A 12028-nucleotide genomic window follows, 5' to 3' on the forward strand; every position below is an offset into this window, starting at 1 on the left:
TGAGATGAATGAATTATCTCATTAACACTGCAGCTGTTTCCCCGGGTATCCCAGGACGTTCGAACCCGAAAATGTATATCAACAAACGAACAATTTACACACATTTACTTTATGATTTAACACTAAACGGTTAGCCTTATTGACTGCGTGAATTGATCAGTAACGCACTTTACTTCCAACCATAAAAAAACTGCTGTGTGCTGCAAAGACTCAATATAGTAATATTACCCCCCAAAATTCTACTTTAAGGTGACATTATAATTTCGCACATTATAAAGCATAACATTTGAAAGGTTCAGAGCTTACAAAAATAGAATTAAGATAATATATCTAAATCAGATTGGTTACCCGTATCAATATAAGAGGGAAATTAAACAAGACACTCAAACTGATTATACTAAAAGAATATACTTTTATTAAGCATTGTAAGTTGCATTCAATTGCCTTCGAAAAAAACCCACACCACAATCCATCAAACCCAACAGTAGTTCATTCTTTTACAACCAATGAGTTAAAAAGTAACTCCGCTCAACTTACATCAAGGTAACCTATTTATAGCTCTTGCGGGCAGGGGACTGAGGAATACACCATATTTCTGATCACTAATGAGTGATGAAAATCTTCATGAGAATTACATGGAAAAGTTAAGTAATGATTCTGGTTTAGAAGTACACGAAGTTTTAAAACACTAAAGAAACATCAAAATGATTATAGAATTACTTATTTATGCTAAAATCTCAATGGGAAGGTCAAGCATTTTGCAAACTTGTTTTCAGCAACAAAAGGGGGTCGTTTCTGATTAAAGCTTTTTATAAGAGGGTTTTCATTTTTCCAAAGATGCTTTACTAATGGGAATGCAAAAACAGCAACAGAGAACAATGAATATAGTAATGAGTACACCAGGGTTAACAATATTCAACAGTGGCTAGATAATTTAGTTGTTTTTTTTTGAGTAAATGAAACAAATGTCAATATCACAAAAACTGAAGGTTAGAGCAAATCAGTTACTGACAAACAGTTAACATCTTTTAAAGGACTATTACTGATTCTTAGACATTCTTTTGAATTTGCAATGGGCACAGTACTGGTAAGAATGGAAGAAAAAGGACTACATGCAATAACTACACTCCTTTTAAGATTGTGAACCATGCAGACAGTTTAGCTGAAACAGCAGTACTAGTTTTCTACATCTGAATCAAGAAATCATGTTGATCACTAATTTTGACAGAGCATCAGGATTGTATGCATCTCTGCAATTTTATAACCGTTTCTTGAAATATTACTTATGTCGCTTAAGTATATCATAAACTGTTGTGAGCACATTAGAATTTATGCTGCAGGATTTAATCAACTACAGTTACTTACTTTATAAAATAACTCAGCATATTTGCAACACAAAACTCACAATGATGACCCATGTGAGAAATGTGTTTCTGCGCTTCTCTCTTTTCATGTGAGTTTAATTTTCAAAAAGCATTTACCGTGACAACACAAAATCAATTACAATGGCAAATATATGATGCCAAGTACTGGAAGAGTATCTCAACCTATAAGAACTAAAAGACAGCCAAATAAAAAGCATCTTGAGGCTTCTGTATTTCAAGAAAAGGAAATAAAACACTCTCATAACCAGATTGAGATGTGTATATATCAGTGATGAGGGAGTGGACTGCATTTACTCCTTATGCTAGTAGTATTTCATACTGGCAGACTTATTTTGACCAAGAAATTGTCATTGTTCAGGTTTTACTTGCTAACATCAAAGAGGGATTCAAATTTCTTGTCCTCATTTTCTCTTCCTTAAAGGAAAAATGTTTTACATTGACTGCAGGCTTTCCATCTTTCCAGATATTCCTAACCCTATACCCCCTTTCATCCTTTACCTTCTCTATAAAAATAGGTTTACTCTTCTGTTTTTAAGACAGTGGAGCCAAGAACTTCGTCTCTGTGGCAACCACTGTCTAGGTTTAGTGCATTTAAATGAGGATTAGTATTGCACATCTTGGAGTCACTGCTAAAGGCACTTTCAGGTTTGTTGAGAGCCCTGCTTTCTACTTTCATTCCGTTCAGCTGGTCAGTCTCTTTATCATCCATACCATTCTCTGTGGCGGAACCTTCTGGTGACACTGGAGGTGATTTGGCTTCTTCAGGTTTGGGATTATTTCTCTCCTTCACCACCTCATTCACAGATGAAGCATATGCAGGCTTGTTCTAGAATAAGAAACATTTCTGATTAGGAAATTCTGATGCCAACTGCTGTTAAAAACGAATTGTGGGGCATCCCAGTGGCTACCTAGGTAAACAGGTTCAATTTCATCCCAGGCAATTTTCTGCATGTCATCCCCTCTTTCTCTGCCGCTTTTCCTGTCCGTCTCATACTGTCACTATCATTAATGAAGCTGTAATGCCACCCCCCCTTCCCAATAAAAAACATAATTGCGCATTACAACACCTCATACCTCCAATGCCATTAAAGTTAAACACTATTTTATCTAGGAGTTAATGTCATGATGCTTCATAATTGCATCTCGTATAACCCTTTGATTAAAAGTACTTAACAGTAACAAAATGATGCATTTAGGACTATTTACAGTACATGTTTCTTGATTGGTGAACAAAAAAAAGTAAATGATATACAAAATTCCAACCATAACTGATAAAAAAAAAAAAAAGCTGTTATGATCATATGTTTGCTTAAAAGAGATACAAAAAAAAGGCTGGGTCCACTGAGGGAACAAAAAGGTTAGAAGCAATTTGGAAGTTAATTAGAGGGCTTTAAACTGCATAAAGACCTGCTAAGAGAATGGGATGCTCAGTCACCCCATAGTGAAAGCTGAAACAATGCCTTTGTATAGTGTCATTACACTGTAATTAGACAGAGGGCACAAGCTGTATCCATTATTTTGCTGTAATGCACAAGAATAACGCATATTACATATTTTGAAACATTCACATTCATTTATTTCCTGTGAGGTTGAATTGTGCTCACACCATTTCACTTTTCAACACCTCACCTGGTATGTTCCCTGACTCTTGAAGCCTCTGCCATAGTATTTGGCTCCTCTACCAAAAGTCCTGATGACAGGAGTGGAAATCACACCTCTTGGGCGACTAAAGAAACATAAAATTAGCAGCAATCAAAGCTAATTTGCACAAACAATTTAGCTTTGGTGTCAAGCCATGTTTTAATTGCTTCACCAATGGTCTTTATATTCTCAGAATATTTTAAATTGAACATCTGCATAAACGTTAAATAAGTTCTGGATTGTTAAAATCCTTTTTAAAATCTACCTGTCCAAAAAAATTATATAGTGTTAATTTAAGTTTTGGTATCATGACATAAAACAAAAGAACCCAGGCACTTTCCACTTTCCAAAAAAACAAGTATTGTTGCTTTATTTAAGATGATAAATCTTACCCTCTGTTTGATCCTCCAACAGACACCACCTGGATGGGAAATGTACCCCTGCCACGCCCACGGCGGCTCCCTGCCCACTGGCCCACTACAGTGCCAGCAATCTCCAGCTTTCCACCTTGTGAGGACATGGCTTGAAGTCCTGGTTTGACGGGTGAAACGACACGTGTTTTGTGTAATTTCACCCTTTATACGGATGTAATACATGAACATATCCATGTGTAAAATGCCATAAATAACCATATAATGTTGTTTTCAGGAGTTAATCCAGATTCTGGCAAATACAATTTACATTTTCCAATATGTATTCTTCAAAATGCAAGTGCAAGATATAAAACATCTGCATCCTACTTCACTCTCAGTAGGTGTAAAACATTGCTAAATGTTTACATTGACTGTTAAGTGTCATCATCATCATCATCAACTGGTATATAACAAGTTACTGGTTGTAATTTCTTCAGTCATTGGTCCCTTACCAGGCATTCCTCTGCCTCGCCCCTGAGGCGGCAGCATTGGTGGTGGGGGGTAGAAGGAGTTGGGAGGGGGGTAGAAAGGCATGCCATGGGGTGGTGGTGGGGGAGGAAAAGGAAGAGGATGAGGTGGGCGGGTAAAGTTCAGACCCTCCAAGATACTCTGACGCATCTTCTCCACCTTGGCAACCAGCTCAGCCTACAGGGAAGGGAGGGAAGGTGAAAATCACTTTAGGACTTCTAACTTTATTCACAAAGGCTGTCAAATAACCTCAACCTTACCAAAACAAGCTGAATTATCTTTTCACTTTAGACACAATGCAGGAAGTACTATTATTTCATGGTGTTTTATACATCAATACTCCAAGATATGAAAGATGAATATGATTTTGTATGTTGAAGAAAACAGAAGGCTAACTGTATGCAAGGTGAGAACATGTCACTTTTGGCTGTTTGGTTTGGGTAGAACTACCTGACCATCACAGAGGTCGATGAGAGGGGCCTTGTCCCGGTTAGCTCTGATAAGTTTACTCTGAAGCAGCTTGCCATCAAAATACATCCATGGACAGCAATGCTCCCATGGAATGGGCTGGCCACACACGTCATTGGCAAACAGAGCCATGTCCACCCCGCTCATGAACAGAGCAGACAGTTGGATACCTCGAGGGTCCAGGTTGTCAATCTGTAAATACAAATGTCCAGAAATGAAAGACCATCCAATGAGAGAACCTACCACCTCTTACCCCATCCAGAGCATTCTATTCGAAGAGCAGCACAGCACTGAGCAGCGTAAGCCAGCGTAAGCCCATTCACTCAGTCTGCAGACATATAGTAGCTGACAACCTAATCCAGCCAACACACAAAGCCAGCAGGAGAGAGACCTACAGTACAGTCAATCTGCTACAGAGCATAAAATAGACAGGCTGACAGAGCTGACATACAGACAGACTACTAACGCCAAAGTGCACAGCTCACGTGGATGGTTTACAACCAAGTCCAGCCATCATGAAATAGTCTCAACATCAATGAGAATCTCAAAACATTGGGAAAACAATACTGGGGTGTCCGTAAACCATCCACGCGTACAAACACCCCTGTCACTAACAGACATCTTTTCCTGCTGAGCTAATGAAAACATGCTTGTGCAAAACATTAGTATGCTTTGCTGTACACATTTTCTTGCCACAACAATATGAGGAGTGTCCTGTGAAACAAAAGTATAACTGTCAGCAGCTTACCAGCCCAACCTCTGATTTTGAGGCCATAGTAACAAACAAAATAACCCAGTCTTAACATGATTGAATAGGTTACTGCCAAATCCGTTTTGGTAGACTGCCACCAGACGTTTTCAGGACACGCCTCATATCAAATCACTACGAAATCACCTTCAGTTCCTGCAGCTGGTCAGGTTCATATAGTTTAGGAGAAAGTGCTTGGGCTAGGAAAGCGTCAAGTTCGTTACGACGCAAAATTCTTACTCCTGGCCATTGTAACATAAACCTGAAGCAAAACACAAACAGTGAAATATTACAAAATGCAGGAACTGATCTTAAATTAACTATCTTTTCTTAAGTTGTCTATTACTGAGGTCCTTCCGTTAAAAACGAAATAATTGTAACCAAGTCATTTCTTGGCTTCATGTGAAGACATCATACAGGCCATACATTTGTCCAAATGTGATCAAGCCCATCTGTGTAGGTGCGTGGGGTCTCCAGCTACTGTTCCCCACTCACCGGAGCACACAGCAGAGCACCATGAGGGGGGTAGGAACGTTGGCAGGGTTCAGCATGGCCGGGGTGTCAGAGCGCATGCAGGCCAGGAAGGCCCTCATCCTGCGGTTCTTGTCCTCCACGGCCTTCCCTAGCCAGAGCTTCTTCAAGTTTGGGCAGGTCCACTCCCGGAAAGGCAGGGCCTCCACCAGCTCTGGGGTATGGGGAGACTTTCCCTTGTATGCTGCCCACTCTTTGACGATCACCGGAGGATCTACAGAAAAGGGATATGAGGTTAAACGACCCAAAAATAGGCCTTCGCAGTCTTTCCAAAAGTGACATTTATGAAATGGCTAATAGGTAAATTTAGGTTTGCTTAAATAAAATACTACCCACACTCAGGGAGGCGGTTTCTCTTCATGGCTACCCGTTGGGCCTTCTTTTTAGCCTCCGCCAGACTGAAGAGCACTCCGTAAACACATTGGCGGATAGGCCGAAACAGCTGCACCGCTGAAGGCAGGTCTTTGTTAGCTTCATCCTCAATGGTGACAGATATCTTAATTTCACCCTGCAATGACAGACATGTTACCCAAGTACTGCAATGTTTAGTAGGGGAAGCAAGGAAGCTTAGCTAGCAAGGAAGAGTCCATCCCCCTGTCATCTCAGTATCAAAAACGAAAGTTGTCAGTGTGGTTCTGCACTAGCAGGATCTCCTCTGACCTTGGTGAGAACATGGTAGATGTAAGGGTACATGAGACCCTTCTTGTGCCTGTGCTCAGCAACCCGAAGCACCTCTGGGGCCACCACAGGAAGAGGCGGGGTAGTGATGTCCATGTGGTTCCTGGTTGGCATTGAAAGAAGGGATGGAATCTGGGCACTGAGGCTATGATGACCCCCCACCTCCAACCCTGGACTAATGTGGGAGGTCAGCTTGAGGTCAGCCTGGAAGGGGGAGGGAAGACAACATCTGGATGAGTTTATATTGAGAAAGAGTAGCGTGTGTTTCAATTCAAGAGGGTTTCATAGCTCAACTTACACTTGTTTGGTCCCCCAGGTCACCCACTACTGTGTTCTCAGATTCATTTGCAGATTTGTCCCATTCTCCTTTATGGTCACTTACATGACTACCGAAACAGAAAATACTTATAATTTACTCTGAATGGGGGATGAAAAGTTTTGTTGATACGAAGTTTGATTTCCATGTGTTTGAATTTATGTAAATGTCAGTTGCAGAAAGATATCTTTAAGATGACGTGATATACACACTTGGCAGTGGTGCCTGTGCTCTCCTCATTCTCAGAAGAGGAGGAAGTGGAGGAGGTGTTGAAGAACGCAGGGTCACTGTTGTTGGGGCTGCTGCCCATAGTGGGGTTGATGGGAGAGGACCTCTCATACAACGGTGTGTGCTTCCCTTCATGAGGAATGATGCTGAAGCTGTTCTGATCTGGGAGGCCTTTCTCCACTGAGTCCAAAGCTAGGGCAGGCTCCACCAATGGGGTTGGGTAGGCATGTTGAGCCTGGACCACAATAACAAGCCATGATATCATCGCAATCACAGCTCTGGATTGAACTCAAGTATGACATTTTCACATGACACAAGGGCTGTGCGGAGAAGGGGACTACTCACCCCAGGTTTCACGAGCAAGTGAGCCTGTGGAATGTTGAGCATTTGTGGAGGTGCATATTGTGGCACTGTTGCAGGCACTCCGATCTGATTTGGTCTGACTAAGAGTGGAAACCGAGATACAACAGAAAGAGTCAGACAGCATGGCACTACATCAAGCCTTTATAGTACCTCTACTGACAGTGGAGCCACTACTGGGGAGCCTGCCAGAATACTGAAGCATACTGAGCACCTTCAGAAATATTTAGGATGATTATTTTCAAAAAGACATACAACCTAACTAAGGATGGTTAGAGAAAGAGTCAAACTATATTCCAGTGTGCCTTTTGGATCATTAGACCATTCATAGACGGACCATAAATGAGTTTTCCCAAACTTGTAGTGGCTAAGCAAGCCTTACTAAAGCAGCCTATTTGTATGCGCAGGACATAGCAGCCATTCCAGAGTGGACACAAGGTCTGAGGCAAGTGGGAACATTTCTCACATTACTGAGAGCTATCTGGCTCTGTCCATTCGACTGATACAACAGCATATTTTAAGGCAAGTTATCAAAGAGATAGATATAGCTGAGCTGAACAGAAGAGGTGCAAAACATTGTTGTGAACAGACACTGAATGCAAGGAGAGTTGTAACAAGTGTAGACTGGCTTATGGTAAATTACTACAGAGATACATGTCATCCAGTTGAATGATTCAAACACAAGGGGACATGGGATTTCTACTCATCCTCCATGATTCACCACTAACTTTTGTATCGCTTTGCTTTTGATGTCAAGTTTTTATGTCAAGCATGACTTCGTAAGACAAAGTGACTTTTGAAGTTACCTAAATAAGGAGAGAACTGAGGGGGTTTGCTGGCTGCAGAGTAGTACTCCACTGCCTTCTTGAAGCGGACAACTTTGTCATCTGTTCTTGACTGAAATAAGAAAAACCATGATACACCTATTGTCAGTGGAAACCATGTCAACAAAACTAACAGCAGGCTTAGATCAAACCAGACAACTGGCTTCATGTCTACAAGGGTAGTTGTTACGAAAGTCTGAATGTTCCTGGATGCATTTGCGTAAATCAAAGTTTAGAACTGCCAAAACCAAGATACTGCTGACTATGTGCCACAATGGTATTCTCATTTTCTTTATAAATATTTTTTTTGAAAGGGTTTTAGAGCAAACTTGAAACTCAGCAACCATATATTTGCTAGTCACAGTACAAAAGCATGTGCATTCTTGCTGTGCAGTTGAAATACCTGTGAATGCTTGAAAATGTCCTTTGCTATGGCTTCCAGGTCAGTCATGTCTTGCATGTTGCGGACATACTCAGCCACCGCTTTGATCACCACATCACAAGGGGGGAGCACAAGTTGGTGGGCACGCACCTATTGAACAGATGACAATTTATTGTAATAAAAACTGAATATAAACAATTACAATGAATATACTGGGCTTCTTGTGAACAATCAAAATATGTAGTTCTTATGGAACATCTTCATAGTCGAAAATAGAGCGACATAAATGGGAAAATACATGGATTTTCTTCACTTCGGCTCCATGTCTAAACAAACAACTGCCTGCCAGACAATATTAAGACTCAGTTAAGAGGCCTCAGTGGAAGAGACGTTTGTATACTTATGTTAATGTGTCACTACATGTTTTGACAGTTTTAGGTTTCCTACTTGTATGTGTAACTGGTGTCATTGTGCTGCTTGTCAGCATAACTTTCCCCCCAATCCTCCCACACTGGGATGCAAACTTGGGTCCTCTGACTTGCAAACAGGACAACCATTTTGTATAGACACCGTGTTAACCAACTACGCCACCAAATAAAAGCTCTTCGATGGCACGGGTGTCCAGTATTTATTCTGAGGAGTGAGTTTAACTAATTCACCTTGGTTACACTAGGAGGCTATGAAGAGTCAAGTATTCAGTCCTTTCCTGACAAATCCAATTCCTCTCAAACGGTCAAAAGTAATTAGTAACCTTTAATTTGCAGTGAAATATTAGATTAGTGCTTCACTAGAAAAACATCATGACACACAATCCTTCATTGACAGTTTACCTTCAACGATGCTAATGGATGCTCTGGACCAAGTAAACTCCAGTGAAAGGCAGCCAAGTCTTCATCAGGCAGTATGTGATTACCTGTAACCAAGAAGCAATGTAGTCATGAAAAACTAATATGATGAACTAAGATAGTTGTTTGTAGGTCATTTATTTGGCTAGTGACTGACAGTATGTCTGTTACCAACCTAAAAGTGATGCAAAGATGACAAATCGATTCGGATTCAAATCAAGCTGCTTTGCCACTTCGTGCATCAAGTACTGGCTGGTGGTGAGGCTTTTGCCGTTGCGACTCAGTTTGAGGGCATGGGCACTGAAGTAGTAGGGGATGTTGCACAGGGCATAGTCAGAATCATAGGCCACTAGGCCATGGAACCCATTCTCCCTGCATAAGGTGATCACTTCCAGGTGGTGGTCTTCAATGCTCTGGACAACCTGAAAAATGACAACAATGTTGAATTGCCTGTATACAACATCTCAAAATCACATGGAAAATATGCTCTTGAATTAATCACGGGAAGCTTGGGAATTCATATGGGATTATAGACTACCTAGGTCATTATAGTTCAACAGATTGTATTATGTAATTTGAGGAATAGACAGCATCTTACAAGAAGATAAATATATGTGCACTGGCCCTAAAAGTACTAGCCCTGAAAACAAACAAGGGAGACAGATAATTGAATTTTGAACAGAAAAAAAGTGCCAAGGGCAAATAAACTATAAGGGGAAAGTAGGCTGTCCAACACAAACAAGGCAACTGGACATTATAGGCTTTGTTTCTGAACACTGTAGCTCAATGGTTGGGCCTTGTTTCTCTAATCATCCTGGTTCCATTTCCATTTTCGAAGAGGGCCGTAACATAAAAGTTGGCATAGGCCTGTTGGCTTTGGCTCGCACTAAACAGTACAAGTGACATGTGATTTCAGTGTACAGCCAATGGTAGGGCTATTTCTCTCTGTACTCTGAAATCAGAGCCTCTGCTGTGCAGCCTATAGGAGCATTGCAAAGGTGGGACTAACAGCAGTACCAGTGCAACTCCTCTTATGAACATTCTCACAGAAGATCCAATTCCCAGCATTCATTGGAGGTGTTTAGTACTGCTAGATTCTGTAATGCATTGATTCAAGCTATGCCTACTTTTCACACGTTAATGTCAGACACTCAATACAAACTCCAACTGTACTTCGAAAAAAAATCTTAGCTCTCTTCCTTTTTGATGGACCTGGCAAAGATGGAGGCAATAATACTATAAAACAGTTTGATAGCTTTCTAAATATGTTAATCTTGAGATCCAATTTGCTTGATTATTTAACTACTGTTAACTAACTAAATGATATATGCATACTTAAGGTTTTAAAGGGACAATTATAACCAACTTTAGTTTACGAGTTGACTAGCAAATTAATGGGCGGCTTTCAAGCACAAGAAATTAAAGATCTACCAGACAGGTTCTTTTCAGACAGGTTGCTAGCTAGCCAACCACTTAGCCAACTAAAGCTCAAGACCAGTAACGTGTGACTTGATAGCAAGCTGCAAACTGTTGACAATGTAGCTAGTGTAACATGTCGAATTGGTGTGTTGATAGCAGCTAGCTAGCTGTCTAATTAAGGTCAGTTTTGTTGGCAAAGTAGTTACTAAATGACTGGTACTGACACTAAGGTTAGCTGGCAGTGCTAGCTAACAAGCTAACTTACCCCGATGTGGAACCTGAGGAGTGCCAGTCGGATGCAGTGGGCCATGCATACGGGGGGGAGAAACCAGACCTTCGGTGGTGGAGTTCCCTTATTCTGGACGTGGCTGACAATCTGCTGCGCTGTCTGTCTTTCGTTCACCTGTCGTTTGACCCATTCGTGAAGACGGTCTTTCTCCAGGGCGCCATTGAAGCATACCAGGAGCTCAATGTTGCCGTTGAAGCAGGCCTTGGCTAAAGCAGCCAGGTAACCGAGCATGTGGTTCCACTGGCCTCCGCTCACCCAGTCGGTGTAAAACCCACCATAGAGCCGGTGTAGACAATTTTCAGCATCCACAAGCAACCTCAGCGGACTTTGAGGTGGTCTCTGTCTGCCACCTCCAACCAGGCTCCCCCGAGCTAGCTTCTGAAGCTCCACCGGCACCACAGCATTTGGGCAATGCTTTTCAATGTATTCTTGGAAACCTTGCACACCCATGATTGTATTCAAATGAGAAATTGCTATTAAAACGACTTTAAAAGTGTAGACGCGTAAAAGCAGAAGAAAACAGGGGGTTACAATGCACCTCTTCCGTTGTCAGTAAACCAGTTGTATGGATATTGCAGTAGTTTGAATAGTTAGATCCAAAATAAACGAAATCAAGTTGCTACCAATGCATTAACTGTTTTTGGTGAGTTGTTTTTTGGTTCATGGCTGCTGGCCGCCATGTGCCGTCTCACGGAGCCATGTCTCTGGATGTGCGTCTGTCTAGTGTGCAGAGAAAGAAGCATAGCGACGCAAGGGCACGTACTGTGCTCAGAGAAGGAGGAGTCAGTGCGTTACATCGGGCGTAGTTAGGAAAAACTGTTGCATCTCACCCTCAGAGCGCAGCGATTATAATGCTAAATCATTGTATCATCTATTGCCCTATTGTCAAATAATTGTATGATATGTACTACTGTGAAACCATGGCTCAACAATCTCCACTACCAATGCTCCATTGGTAGACAAAGGAGCAACATTTTACCTTATGAGTTAAGGGCTTTTAATGACTATGTAGGCCCATTATGAGGATCATGAC

The 12028-nt window shown here is 41.4% G+C and overlaps 1 protein-coding gene across 1 annotated transcript; it reads right to left on the minus strand.

Moving 5' to 3' along the window:
• Window positions 1-392: 392 nt before the first annotated feature.
• LOC124471018 (constitutive coactivator of PPAR-gamma-like protein 1 homolog) lies at window positions 393-11725 on the minus strand. The gene is made up of 17 exons (XM_047025307.1): window positions 10972-11725; window positions 9463-9709; window positions 9273-9355; window positions 8464-8592; window positions 8043-8133; window positions 7222-7319; window positions 6861-7111; window positions 6631-6718; window positions 6315-6536; window positions 5991-6162; window positions 5619-5868; window positions 5271-5385; window positions 4358-4567; window positions 3892-4084; window positions 3419-3557; window positions 3015-3111; window positions 393-2211 (listed from the first exon to the last, which is right to left on the minus strand). Exons 1-17 carry the CDS (start codon window positions 11443-11445, stop codon window positions 1903-1905), a joined length of 3168 nt encoding a protein of 1055 aa, XP_046881263.1. The 5' UTR covers window positions 11446-11725; the 3' UTR covers window positions 393-1902.
• Between the last annotated feature and the right edge of the window lie 303 nt (window positions 11726-12028).

This window comes from Hypomesus transpacificus, chromosome 9 (genome assembly GCF_021917145.1).
Source record: "Hypomesus transpacificus isolate Combined female chromosome 9, fHypTra1, whole genome shotgun sequence".
In the NCBI taxonomy this organism is placed as follows: Eukaryota; Metazoa; Chordata; class Actinopteri; order Osmeriformes; family Osmeridae; genus Hypomesus; species Hypomesus transpacificus.

What these genes read in the sequence shown, in the direction of transcription:
- LOC124471018 (XM_047025307.1), bottom strand. Translation starts at nt 11,445, where the DNA reads ATGGGTGTGCAAGGTTTCCAAGAATACATTGAAAAGCATTGCCCAAAT. An exon ending in TCTACCATGTTCTCACCAAG is followed by an intron (nt 6,163 to 6,314) that starts GTCAGAGGAGAT and finishes CTGTCATTGCAG; the next exon opens with GGTGAAATTAAGATATCTGT. An exon ending in GCGAGGCAGAGGAATGCCTG is followed by an intron (nt 3,558 to 3,891) that starts GTAAGGGACCAA and finishes CCGTCAAACCAG; the next exon opens with GACTTCAAGCCATGTCCTCA.